At 36.4% G+C, this 24524-nt stretch overlaps 1 protein-coding gene across 2 annotated transcripts; it reads left to right on the forward strand.

The window, feature by feature from the left end:
- The first annotated feature begins 2 nt into the window (after positions 1–2).
- LOC112563503 (transcription elongation regulator 1-like) lies at positions 3–24497 on the forward strand. Of its 2 annotated transcripts, none has more exons than XM_025237427.1 (22): positions 3–136; positions 418–998; positions 1764–2070; positions 4863–5033; positions 5955–6105; positions 6333–6389; positions 6737–7032; positions 7714–7843; positions 8785–8921; positions 11039–11127; positions 11339–11478; positions 13917–13971; positions 14346–14511; positions 15187–15395; positions 15805–15955; positions 21022–21189; positions 21620–21805; positions 22053–22229; positions 22766–22849; positions 23031–23131; positions 23555–23615; positions 24034–24497. In XM_025237427.1, exons 2-22 carry the CDS (start codon positions 484–486, stop codon positions 24172–24174), a joined length of 3492 nt encoding a protein of 1163 aa, XP_025093212.1. In that variant the 5' UTR covers positions 3–136; positions 418–483; the 3' UTR covers positions 24175–24497. The 2 variants fall into 2 exon arrangements, with proteins under 2 accessions (XP_025093212.1, XP_025093213.1); XM_025237428.1 differs by having other exon boundaries at positions 11042–11127.
- The last annotated feature ends 27 nt before the right edge of the window (positions 24498–24524 follow it).

Genomic DNA, 24524 nt, shown 5'->3' on the forward strand with positions numbered 1-24524 from the left:
GAATGATCTACATGTCACAGATGTATACATTATTTTCGTGTTACAACTGAAGATAGCATTCATAGATCACGAGCACCTGTGTAACAACTTCCGCTTGGTGGTAAGGAGAGTAATGCGAGGTAGGGACTTCCGTAAGGTTCGTACATGTCATTTAAATAATTCAACTCATTAATGCATTAAAAGTATATAAATAATAAATTCATGATGATACTATTTACTTACTGCTTTTACTTATAGCTTTAAAATACATTGCAAATTTTATTCCTAATGAAGAGTATTTACGGTTATAATCTTTTTAAAAAATAATAAAGAAAAAATGTAATTTCCGTAAAAACTGTTATTGAAATTTTCTTTAAATTTGATTAAACTAGTTAATTGTCCATTTCATTTATTTCTGTTTTTTTCCTGTTCATAAAGGTTTTTGTTGCACCTCCCAATCCATGTTCTTGTATCAACCACCGCGTGCATAAATAATCAGCAAAGATGGAGGAAGAGAACGGAGTGTCGATGGACGGAATATCAAATTATGAAATGGAGGGATCCTCCGATATTGACGAAAGGCTCGACAGAGGATCTGTAAAGCAAGAATTTATGGTACCGAATGAATTGAGTGAAGACAAAATGGCAGTAATGCAAGCAGGTGAAATACAGAGTAATGACATGTCTATGGGGATGCAAAATAGTGAGATACCAATGGACATGCAAAGCGGCGATATGACAATGGGTATGTCTCCAAACGACATGACTGGAAGTGGAATGGCTATGTCTCCAAATGACATGACTGGAAGTGGCATGGGTATGTCTCCAAATGACATGACTGGAAGTGGTATGGGTATGTCTCCGAATGATATGACTGGAAGTGGTATGGGTATGCCACCAAACAATATGCAGAATGAAATGGGGTATCCGCCCGGCGATATGGGAAGATTCAACCGATTCCCTGGTCCAGGAGGACCTATGCGAGGACGAGGAGGCTTTATGGGTCCCCGTGGACCAAGGTAACAATTTCAGCCTCTGTTTATCTCTAAATTATTACCATCATTCTGTATTGCTTTTATTCTCTTATTGAAATTTAGTGTTCTGGTCTTACAGCAAAGAATTCTTTAGGAGAAAGGTTGTCAAACTTGACATTTCGCTATAAATGCGTGAAGAGATAGACAGGCGAACTGTCAACTTTCAATGATACTGACATTCTGAATCGTGTCTAATCAAAATTTTGGGTCGCAAAGGAATTCTTTACTTACAATCCCAGCTAAAATCCAGCTTCACACTAATTCATGAAGGCCACCATGATAAAGTGACTCTAATGTATGATTTTAGCAGACCCATTTGACAAGAAGAGTGTCAGATGATGCTGAGATACGGTTCGTAGTTTTGGTAAACAGCCTGCAATCTTCAAGGTGCTCAGAAAGTTAGCAATCTTAATGAAGCATAGAAAACATACAATCTACAAGAACTGTGGAAAGCTACAATATGTCGAAAAACATAGTTCACAAGAAGGATGTAAACAGACATCTTGTTTGCATTCTATCTTTGGGAAAGCAGGGTACATTTGGGGCAATTCTGCTTTGACTACAGCTGGTTATATTACAAATGATGCAAAAATGAGATTTTATTCAGTTTTGCAATAGCATTCTTCCATTTTTCACAGCAGTCATTGGTATGACAAGCTTAAAAGCAGAATAATATCTTAACTATATTTGTGTAGAATGTTTTCGCTCAATGCTAAATTGTGGTTTTTTTTCTTCTTTTTTTTTTTTTAGGGGTCCCCCTTTCCGTGGACCACCTGGACCACCAGGGCGATTCAGAGGCCCACCTGGGCCAATGGGTATGCGTGGGCCACCTGGAATGAGAGGCCCACATGGACCAGGACCTATGCGGGGTCCAGGAGGGCCCCGTGGGCCACCAATGTTTGGCAGACCCCCGTTTGACCCTAATTATGGTCCACCCCAAGGCATGGGCCCACCTGGACCTGGTATGCCAATGAGTGGTCCCAACAACATGTCAATGAATGGCCCAGGTGGAATGTCCCATGGCATGCCTCCTCCAGGAATGCCACCCCCAGGCATGGTGAGTGATAAGTTAGCATAAATCAATATTTCATTCAAAGCAAAGAAATTTCTTAAACAGAACAGATTATAGCCAGCTGCAAATTAAACCTTTTATCAGTAGCTAATACTAGTTACAGGCAGTCACTACTCTGACTTGACGTGCAGATAAAAAAATAAGTATATTTTTAGTGGTCATGGCTTACAACAAGTATTAAACAAACAATGGCTCAGGTGAATGTTAATTCAATTTCTTTGAATTAGTCATTAGTTTCTGCATGACTTGAGCATGTATCTGCTGTTTATAACCACAGACTGATTTCAGTTCTGTTTGCCCAAGTATCTCTTGATCTTTTCTGTATTTCCCACAGACAATACAATGGCTTTCCAAGCTGTAGATCTGACTTGTAATAACTCACAATCTTGGTTGATATAGTAGATGTAATATAGCTGAGCAACAACTCAAGCCTTCAATTGTCAGTGACAAAACAGCTAGACTTTTGTCTTTTTTTCGTGTTTTGATTTGTGTCATTACTGTGAAGTACTGTTTGACTTATTTTTCCTTTATGAGTTTCACATTTCCTGTTGACTGTCTTTTTTTCTTTTCTTTTTTTCCTGCCTGACACCTTACCGGTTTCTTCTCCAAGTCATTACTACTGTCCATAACTGGATGATCAAATAGTCATCAATTTTCTGCTTGTGTTACCAGCAGTCTTCTTACAATTTATCTCTGTTGGTCTAAGTCTTTATTGATCTATTCTGAGTTTCCACAGACTACACAATGGCTTTCTGAGCTTTAGCAACTCAGTCTTGTTCTACGTAGAGAAGGGGTGGGCAAAGTACAGTCTTTCAACCAGCCTAACTTCCAAAATGCAAAGTGCACTTGTTTTCAGTTTTATTTTATTCAGCCTAGGTTAAAAATTTGATCGAAATTTAATTTACAACAAGTAAAGTAGTACAACAGTGTTAGAAATCCGCGGTCTGTAACATTCTAACAAAGTCAAGGTACAGAGAAAAAAATAACGTGGCTGACTTGCCCTTGTGGATTAATAAAGTTGTACTGTATAACCTGATTCTAGTGGATTTTAGCAAAGTACTGTTGTACCTTAAATTTTTTAAATGATTTGTTGGAAATGATGAAAATTCATGCATCCATAGAGAAAGGGTTGTGCCAGAGGGGCATGGCTCTGGTGAGTTAAAATTGATTTGGTTGTTCAAAGTACTTTTCATAGCTATTTTATATATTTAATGGCTTGAAATGTTTGAAAAATGTTTAAATGCTTGAAAAAGACACTTCACTAAAAGTGTGGATGGTAAAAATGAAAATTGTCCAGTGGAAGCTTATCGTGTGCCTTTCAAACAACTTAACAATATTTGTCAAACTGCAACCCATTCAGTGTGGTCATTAAAAAGAGTCTTTGCACAATTTGTGGTGTACCAAAAAAAATGCTTTCCGAGATTGTAATGCTTTACAAACAATACAAAATAAAGACTTGGGGTCGAAATTACATCGCACTGCTAGGGCACTTAGGGGCCATCAAAGGTTTGCCCAGCCTTTATATGCAGCAAAGGTCAAGTTGCCGCTGCGCTAGCAGGTGATTCCACCCACAAGTGTAGAGGCGGCCCTTCCCATCTCTAACTCGCTGTATGAAGCGGAAAGAAATCTTCGCAGATTTTTTCACGATCGAACTCATCCCATTGATTCATGGGATGATTTAGCACTCCATCAACGTTTAAGATTTCGATGTAATGACATCCTGCTGCCTTCTCAAATACTATTTGCCAAAAAAAAAAAAAAATGAAAATCACGGAAACATATCAAATGGATTTTAATAGAACATAATACTTTATATACCATGCTCACAAGATGCAGCGTATTTCAGCTTTTTGTCAAGAGTGCGATGTGAAAAGATGTTGCATTGTCCTACGATTCTTGGGGAAAACCCGCACGTGTACTACAAGTTGCTTTGTGCATGTGCACACATGGATTTCCCTAGGTATTCCCTCAAGGTCTTGGTGTCAAGGCTGCGTATGCAAATGTCAAGGCCCAAGAGCTAAGCTGCAGTCAAACAGGTGACAGCTCCCACGCACAGCGCTCGCCTGAAGTTAAGCAGTGCAGAAAAAAATGCGGGCGGGATGAAATTTCGGTCCTTTAACTTTATTTAACTTAGTAGGTTTTAACATTAGTAATTGTTGCAATAGCAATAAACTTCACCTTTCCTAAGAACCTGTTTTGACATCTGCAATCGAATGACTGGACTTGTCATGACAACACCACTGCCCACTGCCTACCCTGCTTCACTGGAAGGTTTTAGGGACTTTTTTGCTAGTAAGATCTGACCTTTGATCATTCCTAGACTTGATGTTGGCATCTGACTACATCTCTTGTGATGTTCTCCTGGGATGCTCTCTTACTGATTGTCAACCAGTCTCCGAGGCTGATGTAAATGCAATAATTCTCAGAGCTAAACCAACAACTTGTTAGTTTGACACAATACCCACAAGCTTTCTTTGAGAATTCTTAGATGTTTTACTTCCTACCATCTCAAATATTGTTAATGTTACTTTGCCAACAAGCGCTTTCCTATCTGGGGAGAGCACTTGTTAAAAAGTCCACAGTTAAGTTTATAATATGCCATAATCTCAGGACTCTGTCTGGCTTTAATTTTTTTGAAATTGATTTTGAAATGTTTATTGCCACTATCTACTAATTATAATATCATTTTTAGTACTTGGTATGAAATGTCAGTAAAATGCTGTACTTAATTGCTGTTGAAGGCTTTGTGAGTGTATGTGCACTTCATAATGTTTCAGCGCCCACCAATGATGCCTCCGCCAGGATTCCCTCCACCTAACTTTAACATGCCACCACCCGGCTTTCCCCCAACATCAGGAGGAATGGGTCCACAGATGGGTCAGGGTGGTCTTGCAGGTTTAGATCCTAACCAAGAATTATGGGTGGAAACAAAAACAGCAGAAGGAAAGGTTGTTATGCAATGTTATCTGGCTTTTCGTATCACATGTTATATACCTATGCTATTTGGACAGAGCATACTAAGCATAAAGCTGTTAAGGCACTAGTTGGAGTATATGCTGATTTGATATGCATTTTCTTTATACATATAGTCCCAGTTGTATTATACTTTACACACATAGTCCTTGTTGTATGATACTGACAAAGAGAATTTATGCTACTTTATAAAGAGTTTTTTTTATAAATTATGAAACATTTTCATAAGCAAGCATTTAATGTTTCATTACCTAGTAATTTTTTTCTGAAATAGTGAATGAATAGATCTGAAAACAGCTTTCAGAAACTAAAGAAACACAATTCCAAAACTGTTTTTAAGCTTTAACATTTAACAATTAAATTAGGCATGGTTTTTTTTTTGTTTTTGTTTTTTTTTTTTGAAATAGGGGGGGGGGCAGTATTGTTCCCATTACATAGAAATGTAAGAGAGCTAAAAATTCCAGTAAAAAAAGGTTGGGTCTGAAAACAGGTTAGAAGCCTCGTTTCTTAGGTCATTTTGTGATGGATAGGAAAGTTAATGGTCATTACTAGTTATCTAAACATATTTTACATGCATGTAAAGTAATAAAACAGTCTTAACATCTAGAATCAAGATAATAACAAACATTGGTGTGTACTGTTTTTTTAACTAAGTAGCTTAAATTCTCCAACTATACTAACTGAGGATCTAAAGCTCCTAGCATTTTATGCATGGTTGTTGCTGTTAGAGAGGATTTTTTTAATACAAATTTAGAGGATTATTTAATAATACATGAAAGTAAGGGTTACCTCCTTGATTATGTAGGCATTTCTTATTAAGTACATGTTGATATGCAAGCTATATTACCATACTAAGTTTACTATTTGTACCTTTTTTTTTTGCTACCTTTTTCTAGGTTTATTACTATCATGCTCGAACGAGAGAGGCTTCATGGACAAAGCCTGAGAACTGCAAGATCATAACACAGGAGGAGGTGGAGGCTATGGCACAGGCACAAGCAGGACGAGCTGTGCCCTCTACAGCTGCCCAAGCAGCAATGGCTCAAGGCAAGAATTTTATTCTTCCTGTTGCCTTTGGCATCCCATCACACTGTTCTAAATTCAAAATTGCAAAATTTAAATATTGTTGAAAGCTTTTATTTGCTGTTAAATATAATTTAAGGAAACTGCCAGATATAAATGTTAGAAAATGGATGATTGCAGCAAGGATTTTTTTTTTTAATCAGAGTAGGATTAATACTTATTTGTGACCTTAGATTTTTTTTTTATGGCAGCTCAAGTAACCAATCACCAGACATCTCCAGACCAGACTGCTGCACAAACAATGTCAGGTAATGTCTAACTTTGAGACTCCATATTTCTTTTGGTGTGTGAAAGAGAGATTAAAGACAAACCAGGAGTTAATATATCAACTAATAAAAATGTCATTCTGCTCATCAAACTACTTATGCTTGGTCCTGATATGGTTCTGAGCACTGTGTCATTAAGATCATAAAAAAAAATTAGAAACCAGCTGTATATATTTTTTTAATTCTATAATTATCACCTATAATGGTTTGTTTGAGATCAGTTTTTATTGACGTTTTATTGTCATAAAACAAGCTCTAAGTAGTACTTTCAACCCCGTGTTCTTTGTAGCTAGGTGAAAAATGTGACTGTCTAGTGCATCTTTTCACAGCACACTCTGGTATGCCAGTTGGTGGAATGCCTCAGGGGATGGGCATGGGGCAAGGATATGGTCCTGGCATGATGCAAGGCTTTAACCCACAGATGATGCAGCAGCATCAATCCCAACAACACCAGCAGCAGCAAATGATGATGGCTTCCATGGGCCAAGCAGTAGCTGCTGCAGCTTCGGCAGCAGCAGCAGTTGTAGCTGCTGCCACAGCTGCTGCAGCCTGTGAAAACAGTTCGCCTGAAGCCGCACTTGCCGGCCAAGACTCTACTGCCATGCAGAAGACTCCCTCATCTCAGGTACTGATTAAAACCTGTATTAAATTATCTTGTAGTAATGTACACAGTGTTTGTTGCTTCATCAGATTTCATTTTTCTTGCTAACTTGTGGAGTACTCTTGAGTACAACACTGGTATTGTCAAGAGTAGGTAACTGTGACAGCTTCAAAGAGTAAAAATGGTAAGGTAGTTCCATTCCTTACAGTTGCAACTCTGCTTATCTCAAAGTCAGCATTTTAGAAGTCAAAAAGTGCAACCTCACCTTCCCAACTTTCTGAGGAGTCAGGTACCTATTCTACAACTGGTTCAGCTAGGGGAAAGCTAGGAAATGCACTTTGTTACTGGAGTACTGAACTGTTTAATGTTGTGTGCACCTTAGGTTTAAAAGCCATTACTAGGTTATCAGCTTCCCCAATAGTACTGCTTTTTTTTTTCTTTTTCTTTTTTTTGTGACAATGGAGATGCTTCAGGCAGGGCCTCCTACACCTTGGTGTTCTTTTTGAGACTAAAAACCTGGTTTATGCAAAGTAATGGAAAGATAAACTTGTTGAAAATGAGTGCTCTCGGTGCAGTTTTTTTCCGGTGGGTGGGGATGGTGAATTATTGAAGGGGATTGTTCTCAATCTTTTTTCTTTTCTTTTTTTTTTGTACTGCTGTGTGATCTAATTTTTATTGATGCTTTCATTGATGTCTCATGAACAGTTGCCACCTAAACCACAAGAAGTTCAGGAATGGTCAGAACACAAGAATACTGATGGACGAAGCTATTACTACAACTCACGCACCATGGAGTCCACATGGGAGAAGCCACAAATACTTACAGACTGGGAGGGTGAGTGCCAGTCTTTTTAGATATAATTAGGGGGGTGGGACAGAGGCTGTTCATCCACCTGTCATTTGAGGTGTGATAATTACTTGATTTATAACTTTGTAGTCCTCTTTGGTACTATTTCGAAAAACGATAATAAAAGAAATAGAAATAAAAATAGAAAAGAAATAGATAAACAAATAAAAACCAGGAAATTTGCAATATTACAAAGCACGTAGAAAAGCAGAGATATTGAGAATGGATCTATTGTAAAGATTTTATAGTAGAAAAAAGTGTGTCTTGTGGGACCTGATGAATGCATTCACTGATGATAAGAAAGGAATATGAAGTGCTGGAAAGAGGGAGATATCCATTCATCTTACTAGCTTAAAGGAGCCTGTTTTATCTCTCTGTTTTTCTGCATTATGTTTTGACTTTTTTTTTTTTGCCTGTTATCTGCCTGTGATTCTTGCTTGGCTCCTTATCTCAGACTATTTTTCCTTGCTCGTAGTGTTTGTTTTTCCTTTCGAACTGTCCATTTGCTCATCAACTTGTCTAATGGTTGTTACCCTGTTTACAAAAGTCACCAGCAGATGAGCCTGAACTGTGCTAGCCGTGTGATTTGCATTTAATGTGTGTTGTCTTTTCTCTGCCTGGTAGCAGTGGAAACGGCTGTCTGATTTATGGTCAAGACTCAGTAAATAATGATCAGTCTCAAAGAGACTGTTTAAGCTATAAAACTAAACTATAGAGTCACATAAGCATCTTGGACCATAAGTCATAAACATTTTGTTCTTATCTTTACATAGAATAATTCTCAGGATTTGTCTCAGCGCTGTAACCTTAAGGAGAACAATAGAAGTTAAATAGACCTATATAGAGCAGATCTCATTAAATAGTTTAAGGTGATGAATGTAGGTATACTGTCAAAAGAATAATACTATTAAGTGCTTTGTGGTTTATAGCAAAGGTAAGTCAAACTCAAACACAGGAGGCAGCACCTGTACAGATCAAACAGGAACCAGCACCTGGCAGTTCATCTCCTTTGACAGCAGAACAGACCCAGATGGACACAGACATAATTAAGGAAGAAAAAAAGGAGGTAAGCAGATTATCTCCCCCATTCCTCAACAGAATAACACAGAATGTTTTCTTTTTTGAATTCTCATGAAGGCTTAGCAAATAGCATGGAGCAATCGGGTGCAAAGGTCCTGTTCATCATTTCCAAAGAAAAACGTGCATATCATGATGAGAAAGTGTTCCATAAATAATCAGGCTCATGTGCAACATCATTGTATAAATAATTATAAATAAGAAATATTTTCATATTGACCTATAAACTAAAAACTAAAACTGGTTAGGAATCTTTATCTGTATTTCTCCGTTGTGCTTTGGCTGTTCATGTCACTGTTGTCACAATATTTCCTGAAGTGTTTATCCAACTTTTATAAAATTTTGTGAATTCGTGATTTTTATTGTATTCTTTGAATTGAGCTACACTCGGACCTGAAGGTGCAGAGTAAAATGTTTTTTCACAGCTAGAAAATTTAGAGATCAGTTGTACACTTTGAAAACTTTTTCTATTACATTAGTCCGTTTAAGAATAGTTCATTTCATCATAGAACATGTGTAAAATATATCTGCAAATTGTGTAGGGATATCTTTATTATTGTGTAGACACCATTGACAATCATTTACATGGTGTAATCCGTATCATGTTTTACCCCTAAAATATAAATTACATAAAAATAAGGTTCTACAACCATCCAAATAAATTTACATAATGAGGGGTGGCTTATGCTTCTTCAGTCCAAAATTTGAAGAAGTATATTAATATTTAGTGGTTTCATCATAAAGAAAACAGGAAAATGTCTTCTACCCGGTTATGTGCTTACCTTAATGTTTTTCTCTTAATCATATCTGGATTTGTCAAGAAAACAGGAAGTGAGGATAAGGTAGTATTTCTAAAAATAGTGTAATGTGCATGAGCTAAATTTTTTTTAAATGCAGTCCTCGGTGAAAGAAAATAAACTAGAATGCATTGTGCTGTTGCTGAATGTTCCCTTCGATGCTTAGAGTTGTATTCCAAGTTGTATTTCCTAAAGATACTGGCTACAAACGCCAGTGTATTATAATTGCTATGAGACCTATGCTTTGTTTAATGCAAACTTCATTCCTACATTACACACAAGAATTTGCTCAAAACATTTCAAAATCTATTGTTATTCAGTCACTTACACAGTGCAGAAAAATCTTGGACTTTTGGTAATTATATTTTTAATGGTAAAAAAGTCATTATCAGCAGACTTGCTGTAACTATGAAATGAAAATGCAGTGCTGGAAATTAACTATGTATCAAATGACAAAGAATTGCAGGGGTTTATTTTCGACAAACGCACATTTGAATTGTTTGTATTTTAATAACAAAAATACACATGGAAAAATTAATTCAAATGCACCCACTTAGTAACAGAATCAATAATAATACAATGTAGACCTCAATGTCCATGATTGTTGCCCATTAAATTTTTGATCTGGAGAAGATTTACTTACCAGTCTGTCAAGTGAATTCAGTTTGTACCTTTTAAGTCTTTTAACAGTCAGAGCTTCGAAATAAAGTTCAAATCTGTAGGGCTGTATTCCAAAATCAGCCATTTTATTTTCTGGGCAAAAATCACTTCTTAAATGCAACAACCTGAGTGATGTTTTTTTCATTTGACCTGAAGACATGCAAAGATTTACTAAACTGAGCCACACTCGCTGTTACAAATGCTACTTGTGTGCAACAGACCTCTCCAGCTTAGAGTAATTTTCTTCTACTTTCTTAGGGGCAGGTGAGAAAGGCAATGTTTGAAGGCTTATCTTGAAAATTAAGCATAATTATGTACTCATATTTTGTGAACTTAACCCTATCATATAGAAAATATGTTGGCCTTTAAAGATGGTAAAAAATGTGGGTTTTTTTTCCCGGTGTATCTGTTACACCGTCGTTGCCAAAATTTATCCAGTGCGATCATGTCATATTGTCCTAAACAATTGTATATCAACAGCACAAAATTATACATAATCATATCATCATGCTTGTTCATGGGTTTGCATGCACATGAAAAATAAAAAGCTGGTATTGTGTGAGGGTAGTGTTATCAATGTGAATGCTAATAGTTATTGTTGAACATGCATTTGTGTAGTATATTGAGATAGTATTTATGATTGTTACAGCAGCCAGTTCAGGAGGAAAAGGTAGAGCAGCAGAAAATAGTGGACAAATCACGTCCTGTCTCCAGCACACCTGTTCCTGGCACGCCTTGGTGGGTTGTTTCTTAAAAGGGGTGGTGGTGCAAGTCTTAAAATACTGTAGCTTGTCTTTTGCATCAAAGTGAACTAGCAGCATAATATTGACAGGATTAGCAGCAAAAGGAGTGTCACGTGTGCTAATAATTCAAGATTTTATTTTGTTAAGTAGATGGGGATTTCCACAGTACATAATAAGATAGAAGATTGCATTCATTGGCTGTCCAGGTGTGTTGTGTGGACTGGGGATGGCCGAGTTTTCTTCTACAACCCAAGCCAGCGCGTATCTTTGTGGGAGAAACCGGAGGAATTACAGGGACGGTCTGATGTGGACAAGCTTCTTCAGGGCAACAAGGACCCAGTCAAAGGTAAGGCATTTCTAGTATCCGTTCTTTTTATTATCAGTTGCTCAACCTATTTGTTCTGCACATAAAATCAAGTTTTAAAGTAAATCAGAAACAATTTTCCTTATTTCAGATTTTTTTTATCAAATTAATTAGTGGCTCTTTTCCTATTTGTTGGTCTGCCTTTTCTTCCCCTTAAAAATATTCTGACAAGTAATTGTAGTTTTAGAGCATTTAAAGATTATTGAGAGTAATCATTTATATTAAACAGTGAAGGCATGTTCATGTTTCAGTAGGGTTTGACTCTTTCCTAGCTTTTCACATTTTCAGAAGCAAACTTCTTCATAACCAGTGCCCGTTTCACATACTGTAATGTGAACAGTGTAGTGTTACAAAATACATCGTGCTGTGCAAAAATTAATAAATAAGGAAAGAAATTGTTGGTACCTTCAGGAATTGTTCTACTATAAATTACTTCAACCAATCAGATATTCCATTACGTTTAAAAGTAGGCAAAAAGTCAGTTCTTCAACTGCTATGTTTGGGATGGTTTCTGGTGACTCAGTTTAACAGCCAAAAATTACAAGAAAATAGCAACATTTGAAGTCTCATGTATATTCTTAAAAAATATTTCATTGTTTTGCACTTAAATGTTTGTATATGTTGTGTAAATAATTTTTTTAAATTTCTGCCTTATACTTTTATGACAAGAGCTCTCTATAGTCTATACCATACAGTTACCATCTTTCATTTGAATTTAGTAGAAGAAAACAAAAACTGTGTTTAAATGTTTAAAAATGCTCTTTAAAATGTTGTATTGATGATAGTTGTCTTTACTTTAGGTTAATAGGTGTAAATATTGGAACACATTGTACTTCGTTCCACCATTCTGGTCTTAAGCGATGAATCACTTTGCTTTTCATTCATGGGGAATGAGTTAAAGACCCCTTTGTTCTGGAGATGTTTTTTACATTAACACTTCCCACTACAATCTAATTAAGAATAAGGTGTGCATGAGAGAGAGAGTTGTGGAGTATTTGTTATTTTACTTAGGCATAACCTGGTAACTTAAAGCTCTTTGAGCTAGTCCTTACGCTGGAATTCAACATTTTACATTCTTATTGTTATAAACATAAAATTTATTACGAGAGAAGCCTGTTTCCTTTCAAATGAGTAAAAGTCCTATGTCTAAGTGTCTAAGCCCCAAGAAATCATATCAGATATGCCCCTTAGTCTGACATAATTCATAACTGTTACCACTATAAGATAGTACCCTCTAACGGTGTCCGGTCACTTAATCCCCAGACACTTCATCCCCGACACTTCATCCCCGACACTTCATCCCCGAGACATTTAATCCCCAGACACTTCATCCCAGACACTTCATCCCCGACACTTCATCCCCGACACTTCATCCCCGAGACATTTAATCCCCGAGACTTTTAATCCCCGACACTTGTGTGACAGGTGACTAACCCGCACTACCCGTCAACATGGCGGACAGGAGTGTGAGCCCACGACACTTCCTCCCCGACACCTCCTCCCTGACACTTCCTCTCCGACACCTCCTCCCCGACACTTCATTCCCAGACACTTAATCCTTTATAAAGCATTATGTATTGCTTCTGTCAAAGCATTGAATTAGAATACGTCATCCCCACACACTTATTCCTGTACAGAGCAATGTGTGATTTCTAATCACTTATTCTTCTATAAAGCATTTTTAATGCCTGTATAACACGAACAAACAACTCTGTGGAGGGTTGGCATCACGCCCTTCAATCTCTCTTCTCCTGTCATCACCCAACGATGTGGACATTCCTTGATGGTCTACGTAAGGATTGTCAGCTACACAAGGCGTCTGTTCTACAATCATGCGCCGGCACAGAGAAACGTCCAAAGAAGAAATACGCTGAGTTAGCCAGGAGAATTAGCAACATTGTAGAGAAATATGAGTCAATGGATCGTCTTCTGTACCTCCGATCATTAGCTTACCTTTCATATTGATTAACAGCAATTACCTCCCGAACACTCAAGAACAATTTTCATATCATATTGTTGAAGAACATTACATTTACTTGCTTATATGAATTTTAACTAATGTTGTAGATGTTCAAATGACGTTGAAGTTAATAGCATGATTTGAATTTGAATTATTTGAAATTCAATTAATAAATTTCAATAAATTTTTCGCTGACTTCATAATTTTTATAGTTAAGAATTTAGTTTAGGGATGAAGTGTCTGGGGATGAAGTGCTTAGGGATTAAATGTCTCGGGGATGAAGTGTCGGGGATGAAGTGTCGGGGATGAAGTGTCTGGGGATTAAGTGACTGGGAACCCCCTCTAACTACCCCCTGCAGCATAATTTTGTCGTTGCTGCATAAAGCTGTACACAAAATAATGTGAGCTAATTTTGCCAAAGATGGAGACAGTTTATTTACTTTTTTCCTCCCATTTTTAGAAGAGGAGAAGAAGAAAGAAGAGGAGGATGAGGAACCACAGGCAAAGCGCAAGAAGTCAGTATACACCAAACTTTCTTTTAAATGTGTAGAAAGAGTCCTAGGCATATTTGGCATTGGGATGAAGTGCAAGTACTGGGAACTGGCTGTGCAAGAAAAATTATAGTGTTTGCATGAGAATTGTTAGACGTGTAGACAAGTACATTTGTGCGGTCTTTAAATTCTGGATTTCTCTTGAAAAAGCTGTTTGCTGAAGTGTAACGTATGAGCGGTTTTTTGGTTTTGTTTGTTTTTTCCATGTAGACATCAGGTATAGGTTTCTTACTTTTTTTTTTTCTTTGTAACCTTGTGCATAATCACGTCATACTAAATACTCCTGTCAGTGTGATTTGCAATGTATATTTTTCTAACTTTTTATTTATTTATGGCAGGGTGGAGAAAGAGGAGCCAAAGGAGGAGAAGAAGGATGCACCAAAACAGATCGACATGGGCAAAGAGGCAGCCATAGAAGCGGAGGTGCAGGCAGCCAGACAGCGGGCAGTGGTCCCCCTTGAAATCAGGATGAAACAGTTCCGCGATATGCTGGCAGAGAAAGAGGTGAAGCTTTGTTGATTTTTTGTTGTTGTTGTTGTTTTTTGTTTTTCTTTTGAAAATGTTTTGCTTTTAACTGCTATTTATTTTCTAGTTCTAGACAAACTTAAGGTTAACCTTTTCACATGGGGGGGATAGGCAATTCATATCAGGATGGTTGCCAATAGCCTGTTTAGAAAGGTCTTTATTGTCCCAATATTCTGGCTTCCAGTAGACAAAAGGTTATTTGGTTGGAGTTATGTAACTTGACTCTGTTTCAAAAGATACCATGGCTTTATCAGTGGGTACGATCTCTTGGGGTCTGTGGTATGGATTATTGACTTTCTGATATTCATGTTTCAGGTGGTTATTTTTTGCATTTGATGTCACTTTTTTGGTTTTTATGTCACGTGAAATATTACTAGCTGCAGAAGTAAACATGACAGACTGATAAGTGGATCAATAGATGCTTATACATGTGGCTGCAATCTTTTAAGGGACCTAGCCAACTTTATCTTATTGGGATTAATGTACACACATTAATCAAAAGACTAAAAAGAAAATTTTAAAGAAATCTTTTAAACCTCTGTGAATGGAAATGAGCTGATAGCAGTGATTTTATTATAAACTTATTGATTATGGGATTGGGAAAACCCAGACAACACAACCCCTATGTCACAAAATAGTTGAAAACTTTAATAGGTATCGGCCTTCTCCACGTGGGAGAAAGAGCTTCACAAGATTGTGTTCGACCCTCGCTACCTTCTGTTGACGTCGAAGGAACGTAAGCAGGTGTTTGACCAGTATGTGAAGGAGCGGGCAGAGGAGGAGCGCCGTGAAAAGCACCGTAAAATGAAAGAGAGGAAGGAAGCATTCCGTCAGTTGTTGGAGGATGCCAAACTGCATGGAAAGTAAGTTCTTTATTTCAGTTCACTACATGATCATAAACATAAAATTTAGAATTTTGTGCTTCACCCACTCCTCAAAACCTTTAGTTTAACCCCACCTACCCCTCCAAAAAATATTTAAAAAAATAAAACAGTAAAAGTACATATTTTCGGGACTGATAGCTGCTTGGCTGTCTGTTAAACCATTTGAGGAGATTTTTTTTAGAAGGAAAGTGGGGATAAATAAGTACCTCATTCACCAGTCTGAAAAATAACAAGTTCAACTTATCATCCCCCCAACCACTGACTCTAGGGTAAGAGCTGAAAAAATGCTTTAGCAGAAAAATAATACAGCATGGAACGTTGCTATTCAGGTTGCTGTTTGAAATGTTTGATAATCCATGCACCTCTCAGGCTGCTCTTTCTGTTTTAGGTCCTCCTTCAGTGACTTTGCTTCAAAGTATGGTAAAGATGAGAGGTTCAAAGGCATTGACAAAATGAGAGATCGCGAGTCTGTCTTCAACGAGTTTGTTTCGGACATGCGTCGCCGTGAGAAGGAAGAGAAGTCAAGTCAAAGAGAAAAGGTAGGTATTAATATAAAGGTGGCTTGAGCTCTACATTTGAAACAGTACAGAAATGGTTGACTATAATATGTTCAATTTTAGTGTGAATCAGGATCAAGGGTTCTTTATTATCTTTTTTCTTGAAGGGTGAGTAACATTAAACATACACCTAAATATTACATAGATGTTTTTGACACTGGGGAGTGTCTGTATTATGGTGATTAGTTTGTAGCAGCAGAAACTGGTAACTGATTGATGGGAAAGGTAAAGGCCTTTGGATTTTCTTTTTTATATATTACAAAGGACAGAATAAAGTAGACATGGAAGGTATTTCTAAGTAAAAGTCTATGCCAATTAAGATGTAGGTGTGTCTGGTGGGTTTAGAGGCTTTGTTGAATGGGTCTGGTCTTTTTTATTTTTGTGGCTATCAGTTTTGCAAGACTTCACTTCAGGGCAGACACATCAATTGACTTTATGGGCATCGTGAGTTATTTCTGTTTTTGGTAGGTGCTTTGGGGGGAGGGGGCTGGGGGGGGGATGTGAAAAAGTGAAGTTCACATGGTGTTTGATCATTTATGAAATTTGGATTGTGTCAAAATACAGCAACTTGTATTTAAGCAGGACCTTTGATCTTGGCAAGAGCTTTTGGCAAAAATTGCTTTAAAAAATGCTTAAGATGAAAGTTCATTTGCTTAAGAGAAGTCTAAGTAAAAGGTAGATATTTCATGTGGTTTTTCCCCCTACCACCACCACCTCTTAGCAATATGATGATGGTGAGTATATATTCAGAATTATGGCCTTGCAAATGCAGGTGTTTTTTATAAGCAAACTAGGAGTTGTAAACTGTCATACAAAAGAGTTTCCTTCTTGTATAAGTGACATGTTTGCTAATGTGAGAAGCTATTGAAAAATGTGCATGTTTTAAAATGACACGATTTTTTAATTGCCTTAATGGTCAGACATGTTATTATTATTTAGCTTAATCTTAAAGTAAGTGAACTTTCATCATAAAAGAAATGTTAGGGCTTCTTAGTTGTAAAGCCACTGTTATAGAGTCAACCATTTCTTTGTTTGTCATGTTTTGTCCATTTTTTTTCTTTGGTACGGAATTTTAATGCTGGTATTGCTTTCTTTGAGGACATTAACAATAATTTAAGGAAACTAAAGAATCTATATATTACTGTGATGTGTTTCTATATATTACTGTGACATGTTTTCTATGCATCTCTTTCAGTGCTGCAGCTATATTGAGAAGTTCAAAACTGTGGGATAGTTTATCTTGCTAATGTTATGTGGTGCTATTACTTGAATGTGACTTCAAGAATGTTACAAACATAGAATGTGATGATTGCAAGGTTGTACTCATTTGTATTTTAATTATTTTAAGAAACAGATCTTTATTAATCATTTTTTTCAATATGTAGTTTGTCCTGTAAGTTGCTTTGAAATATACATTTGGTTTCACCATACAAATATTTTGGGTCTATATATTAATGTTTATTGCTCACTGAATGTTTTATTTAATTGTATACATCTGTAATATTTATATTGTTTTCAGCTTGGTTGTCCTTTTTTTTCCAGTCTGTCATACATAAGATTCTCTTACTTTAACTCAGTTATGACATAGGTATCTCTTTCAGAACATTATTGGGTGTTTTAGTCAGATTTTATTTCTTACAGATTTATTCTTTAATAACTTCCAGAACTAAAAGAGTAAATTGTAATGTACATCTCACAAGGTGAAATATTAAAAGGATCATTTTCAAAGAAATTAAATGAAACTAAAAAGAAACATTTTGTTCTTTTTTTTAAAAAAATCGTTCTTTTTTTAAAAAATCAAGCACATCTAGAAAATGAAAATATATGAATCAATCAAATTTACTTTAAAGTCATTGGTTGTTATTTTGTGCTAATGATTTATGTCCCTTGTCCAACAAAGAACGAGGCGAGATCGAGTAGGCGACCAGGTTGCGTTGGCATTGTGCTGTCAGGGTGTCATTGAGTTCCCTCCCATAATGGGAATCTCTTCCCTCGTTACTTCACACTGCGCGGCACAAAAGACAAAATGATGAAGAGCCTGGTATATGACTGCTTTCATTAGTCTACAGTATTTGCATCTTGTGAAGCTCTGTTACAGAGGTTTTCTTATTAAGTCATTTGGTGGAATGACAATAAAGTTATTTAGGAATATGGCTAATGAGGAAAACTGAGATTTGCTTTTTTTAATTGTTAATATTAAACATTACTTGTTAATTTTGTGCTGAAGCAAAAGCAAGTGCTTTTTTTTTTTTTTTGGACTGTTCTTGCAGGCTTGTGGTGGAATATGGAGAGAGTAAAGGGATAAGGGCTTAGGGGTTAAAGCTGAGAAAGAAAGCAATTTTGATTGGAACATTGTGGATGTACACTGTGTTCTTGGGGTGGTGGGTGGGAATATAATTGACAGAAATGCTTGAAGTGCTCTTACAACCATATTCAAAAGAAGTGTTGGGGCAAGTATAGTTAAGGAGTAAAAAGGTAAAAGAAAGTATTGTGAGGATTTATTTCATGGATTATTTAGAGCAAGTGGAAGAGAGGAAAGTTGTTAGAATTATTTAGCCAAAACCAGCTCCTTGTGGATAATAGTAGAGATAGTTTATACCTGGTAAATGTTCCAAAACGTCAATATTTTTAATTCAGCTGCTCTTATATGGCGCTTTTTTCCAATGATAAATAATTCCCTTTGCAGGTAGGTTCAGCCAGAATGTATTTTGCCTGTCACACTTTCATTCATTCTGCTGTTGCTACTCATTACCTACACATCCCTATGTACAAATGACAAATATTAGTTAAATGTTAATATCCAGCAATATGCAAGGTCAAATACTCTTCACTTTTCATACCCGTAACTTACTTCTTGTTTTATTTGGCAATAGATACTTCTAAATTGAGATTGATGGATGGACTTGGTATTTAGTCCATCAGTATTGATATAATTTTTTCAAGACACAAGCCATTCATCTCAGCTTTCTATGCACACATTTTTAGCAAAACTGTTAAGCTGTCACCTATACATTTATTTGATAAGCTCATATGTATGCTTCCATGATATGCTGAAATGGTAATGTTTATTTTTCTTGTTCTTCCTTTTTTTCATTCTGCTTTATCTACTTCTTTACTTTCCTTCATGATCATTGATTCTTGGCTGGATCTATCTGTAAATTTTATTTGAGGTTCAATGAAATGACAAGTTACACTTGCTTTTGACTCAGAATACATATAGGTTCTTTACAGTAGATTCTATAAATGTACATGGATACATATTGCTCAGATTAATGTACATGGTTAGTATCCCTGTTCTCAGAAAGAAGGATTTGCATAAGAATGTGTCTCTGGTGCCTGAACATGGATTCAGAAATTAAAGAATAACGGAAACTAATGGGTAGTGAAGAGGCTATCAATCTTGCTCTTGTCAGAATTGTGCTGGTACTCTTCTTTCTGTGAACAGTTTGGAAATACTCTTTTAAGAAATTTAAGAAAGAGAAGCTTGTATATTCACAGGTGAACACACATACATGTTTGCACATAAACACTCAAGATTTATGCCTGCATGCACACAATTTTTCACAAAACAGCAATGCAAACTTTTTTCTGTGGCCCATCATTTAATGGCCAGTATTGAGTCCTGTTGGTTAGTCTTCTTGGCATCGCCACTTTTTCACATAACACACACATTTGAACATAATTTTTTAGTTATCCACATATGAATGCATACACATGAATAACTAAACAAACTGAAAAAGCCAATTGTCTCTGCTACAAAGTTTGTCAGTGAGACCTGCCCACAACGCACACTGTGAGTGATCTCCAAAACTTAAAAGACATTACACCTACTTTTTTCTTGCATAATAATTGCATTGGTTGGATAATGATCTAAGCATATTCCATCAAAGTAAAAGTGAAAAGAATTTCATCCTATATTTTCATGATTAATTGACAGTATAATCAGATTGGAGGTTTGTAATCTCTAGTTTTAATGGAGTTGTTTAATTTGTTATGGGCAGGTTTCATGTCTAAAGTTCCATGACAACTACTTGTAGTGTGTGCTTCATTATAGCTTTTAGGTACACAATTGAAATTCAAATTTTAAAAACTCTTTTAAGTGAAAAAATTGTGGAAAAGCTTATGAACAATTTATATGATGGATTTATAGCCTTAGTTTATCAAAATGTCTGATTGTTTACCAGATTAGTGGAAATGACTGTATATGCCATTTTAATGTCTTGAACTTCCCCTTTGCATAACTTTAAAAGGGAATGGTCCTTGCTAAGTTTTGCAACAACAATGGTTGAAAGAAGAACATAGTGAAATGTGAATGCAGTGATTGCAGTTAAAAATATACACCATAAATTCTATTATACTAAAGCTAAAATAATTAAATTATACAAATTATTTTTCATATTTTTTGCTTGTTTTACAAACTAAATATCTGGTACAATGTCAGTAATATCATTGAGAAAAATTTCGAGCACTGTTAATAAGTTGGTAATCCTTAGATATTTTAGTTTAGTCCTTAATACTCCTCGAGGAGTATAGGGCCACTTTTTTTTGTTTTTCGACTTGCCACTTTCATAGAGGGTTCTGATGTTCCAGAGATATTAGTAGGTTAAGTAAAGTGCTAGTTAAAAGAGACTAATGTCAACCACAACTATCACATTTGCTTTTAGAATTCAGATTCACGTATTTTTTCTTTACCCATAAGTTTATGACTTACAATGAAGAAAGTAAACTAGACCTTTGAGTGGGGAGGGGAGTCATTGCTTCAGTGGGGTTTTTTGTTTTCTTTTCTTTTTTTACTTTGGTAACATTTTGTTAGAAGAGGTCAGATTTTTATTAGATTGGTGTGTGAAGCTCATAAACTGATTGCTGCCTTGCATTTTATCATCTGTTATCTTCTTTCAGCCATTGTCTTGAAGTCATTCATTAGTGAGTGGCCATGCTTGTCAGATTTGGTGTAATTTTCTTTCTGTTGCAGGGTCATACATGTAGATATTTAGGCTTCTAATAGCTTGGTTTCATTCGTGGTCTTCTTTGTTTTGTGCCATTTGTAGCTCAAGACGGATTTCATGAAGCTGTTGAAGGAAACATCTGGGATTGACCGTCATTCTCGATGGAGTGACATTAAGAAGAAGATCAACTCTGATCCTCGTTACGAGGCTGTGGACAGCAGTTCTCGTCGCGAGGACTGGTTCAAGGATTACATCAAGACCCTGGATGAGGTAGGCTAGTTAACACGATCCGTTTTTTTCAGTGGCATTGTTTTAGGATGCAGGTATAAAATCTACCAATCAGCCATTTGCAGATGTATGTGTAGTGTTGGGGATGGATAAAATGTTGGTCATAAGAATGAAGCGAGTACCTCCAACAGCTGGTGATCTTTCCAGTCATCTCTTGCTCACTCCCCTTTCAACTTATTTTTTATAGTTTGTAACTGTACTGTTACATTTGTTTCTTGCCCTTGTCTTACACTGAGCTCACTGCCAGTCTGGAAAATGTCCTATACAAGGGTTTTTGTTATTACATAAATTAAGAAACATGGAGTTCTATAAAGCATGTTCATGGGAGTCTTGTCCTTATGACAAAAGTATTATAAGCAGTTCACAAACTACTTCAGCACTGGGCAAACTTTTTTTTTTTTAAATTTAACAGCAGGACTCCGAAGACGAAGAACGCAAGGAGCGAGAAAAGCAAGAACGTATTGAGGCTAGCATAAAGAAACGTGAGGAGGAAGTGCAGCGCTCTCTCTCTCAGTCGCTGAAAGAACGTGACAAGGAGCGAGAGCAACATAAGAAAGATGAAGCTGTCCAGCATTTCAACGCCTTGCTTGCAGATTTGGTACAATATTCACTTATATTTAGTTTTCTTTCCAGTACAAAAAGGACCAGTTATGTTTGGTCCTAAGGGTTTTATTGCAGAATGTTTGATTGTATTCCTGTTCAAAATTGTGTTGATAAGACTTGTGTTTTTGAAGGTTTTGAGGATTCAGTTTGTTTTTGTCAGAAGAAAGAACAGATGTTGCTGATTCTTTTTCAAAAATTGGGAGTGTTGGGTGTCAACTAAAAGATAATTTTTTTTTTTTAAGGTGCGGAATCCAGAGAGTTCATGGCGTGAAACACGAAAACAGCTGCGCAAGGATCACCGCTGGGATTTGACAGAGCAGCTGGACAAGGAGGAAAAGGAAAAGCTGTTTGAGGCCCACATTGAGAATTTGACACGTCGCAACAAAGACATGTTTCACAAACTGCTTGAAGAAACTGCAGTAAGGCAAAGCATTCTCCTCCTCCTCCTCCTATGTTTTGGTACTATGTTTAAATGTCTGTTTCCTCTTTCTTCAGATTTACCTTCTAGTTCACGTGAGCCTTAACCCACAACAAACTATTTTTCACCTGTTATAATTGCTATGTTACAAATGCTCCTTGGTTATCTTGAAGAAATGTGCAGCTTTTGATTACATGTGAAATTTCTTGGTAGGTACACCTCTTCTGGCATGACAACCTTTTGTTCCTTTAAACTAAAATATTTACTCACTACAACTTTTTTCATAAAAGATAAAGATGTTTTCTGCGCCGGCTTAATAATAACAGGATCCTTAAACAAATTTATGCATTAATGACTTTTTATTTAAATTCTCATTTATTATTATAATGTCCTGTGCATAAGAAAATCATATATGATGTCAGCATTCGTCATATACAGTAACACCAGTGATCCTGCCCATGTGTGTTGTGGATATATATAAAAACTTAAGTGGTAGCTGTTAAAATGCTAATAGGTCTGTTTCTTGCCTTTTATCAGATTTCTTTGACATCTTCATGGAAAGAGGTTAAGAAACTGATAAAGGATGATCCACGCTACAGCAAATTCTCTTCCAGTGACAGGGTTGGTATAATATATACGATGTGAAAAGTATTTCTTTTTCTCTTAACAAAGTGTAGTAATGTGTAGTAATCTTGTTTAAATATTTCTTGTGCTCATATCCACTTGTATGTGTTAGACCTTTTCATCAACTCAACTACCTGGTTATTTTTTATAATATAGAAAATATCCTCTTTTTTTTCAGAAACGTGAAAAAGAATTCAATGAGTACATGCACGAAAAGTTTGTCAATGCAAAAACAGAGTTCCGGGAGCTTCTGAAAGAAACAAAGACGATCACACACAAGTATGAAAACATTTTTAAAAAAAAAATTTGATGTAGGAAGCAATAGATAGTGCTTTTTTTTCTTTTTTAATCCTTCGTGTAATATTTGATAATTTGCTGTTAATATTGTAGGTGACCCTGACCTCATTTCTGCCTATAAATGTTCTAGATACATCACCTACTTAAATGTACCAAACTAAGATTTCTTTTAATAATGGCACAGGACTTCAGATATTTTATATGTCTGTGAGGGATGGAGGGAGGAGGGTTTTTTTTCTCCTTTATGTAATTGTAAAGTTCCAGGGCATGCAGCATCTTCTAACCAAGGACATACAAGAACCTTGAACTGTGCTGGTGTTGTTTTTATTCGTAGTGTTTAAAGGTTTCATGAGAGTAGGGTCTTTCACTGTGTTTCTGAACAGTTTCGATTTTACACTCTTTCAGGACCAAGAAGGCTATTGAGGAGAATGAAAACCACTTGGCAGATATTGAAAAGATACTGCAGGTGAGCATGCTTGTCTCTTACCCATGACATCATTTTTGAGTATGCACTCATGTTAACAACAGAGGGTCTGATTTCAGATTCATGTTTATGTTGATAGAAAGAGTTGATACTTGGTGTCGTTTTGTTGATAAACGGATATAAGGAACATGCTGTTGATATAGCTAAAGGATGTGCTGTAAGAGATCATCATGAAGATGGTTTGGTATAGCTAAAGGATATGCTATAATAGTTGCAGCTGGAGACGCCATGATAAAAAATAAAATGTTGAAAAGAGAACATGCTAAACTGTACTATGTGCACTTTAATTTATGGGCATACATGTGCACGGGGAGTATTGTTCATTCGGCATGTTTTCATATGCAGTGTGCATGAAGGAAAGCCTGGGCGGCTATGCTTATTATAGATATTTGTGTTACAGAATGACAAGCGTTACCTGACGCTGGATTGTGTCCAAGATGAACGTCGCAGCATTCTAATGCAGTACATCAACGACCTTGACCGCAAGGGGCCACCCCCACCACCAACAGCCTCAGAGCCTTCTCGCCGGAGCACGAAATAAAGGACCATTGTTCTATATGCTTGACGTTTTAAGTAAAATTTGTATGACATTTTCTTGGGTACCTCGAAGTTTCTTGTTTAAAACCTTTGCCACTGCATCTTTTAAAAAACAAGTATGGCTTAGTGTGAAATCAGCATCATTTTATAAACAATTTTTGAGTGCTTAATGCTAGTTGGATTAATTCAAAACCTGATTCTCTAAGGGTAATTGTTAGCATAAATGTTTTATTGAGTAGGATTTGATTTTGTGTCGCGGCAGTATGTCAAGGACAAAATGGTGCTTCAAATGGTATTTCAAGGAAAATAAAGTACCAGCCAAAAGAACTCAGTCTTTTCTTGCTGTAATGCATG

The sequence above is a fragment of the Pomacea canaliculata genome, linkage group LG5, assembly GCF_003073045.1.
Source record: "Pomacea canaliculata isolate SZHN2017 linkage group LG5, ASM307304v1, whole genome shotgun sequence".
NCBI classification, from domain to species: domain Eukaryota; kingdom Metazoa; phylum Mollusca; class Gastropoda; order Architaenioglossa; family Ampullariidae; genus Pomacea; species Pomacea canaliculata.

Excerpts from the sequence above, each read along its gene's own strand:
- LOC112563503 (XM_025237427.1), top strand. The coding sequence starts at position 484 with ATGGAGGAAGAGAACGGAGTGTCGATGGACGGAATATCAAATTATGAA. Across the intron at positions 15,956-21,021 it reads AGTCAAGTCAAAGAGAAAAG|CTCAAGACGGATTTCATGAA; the intron begins GTAGGTATTAAT and ends TGCCATTTGTAG. Across the intron at positions 23,132-23,554 it reads ACAAAGACGATCACACACAA|GACCAAGAAGGCTATTGAGG; the intron begins GTATGAAAACAT and ends ACACTCTTTCAG.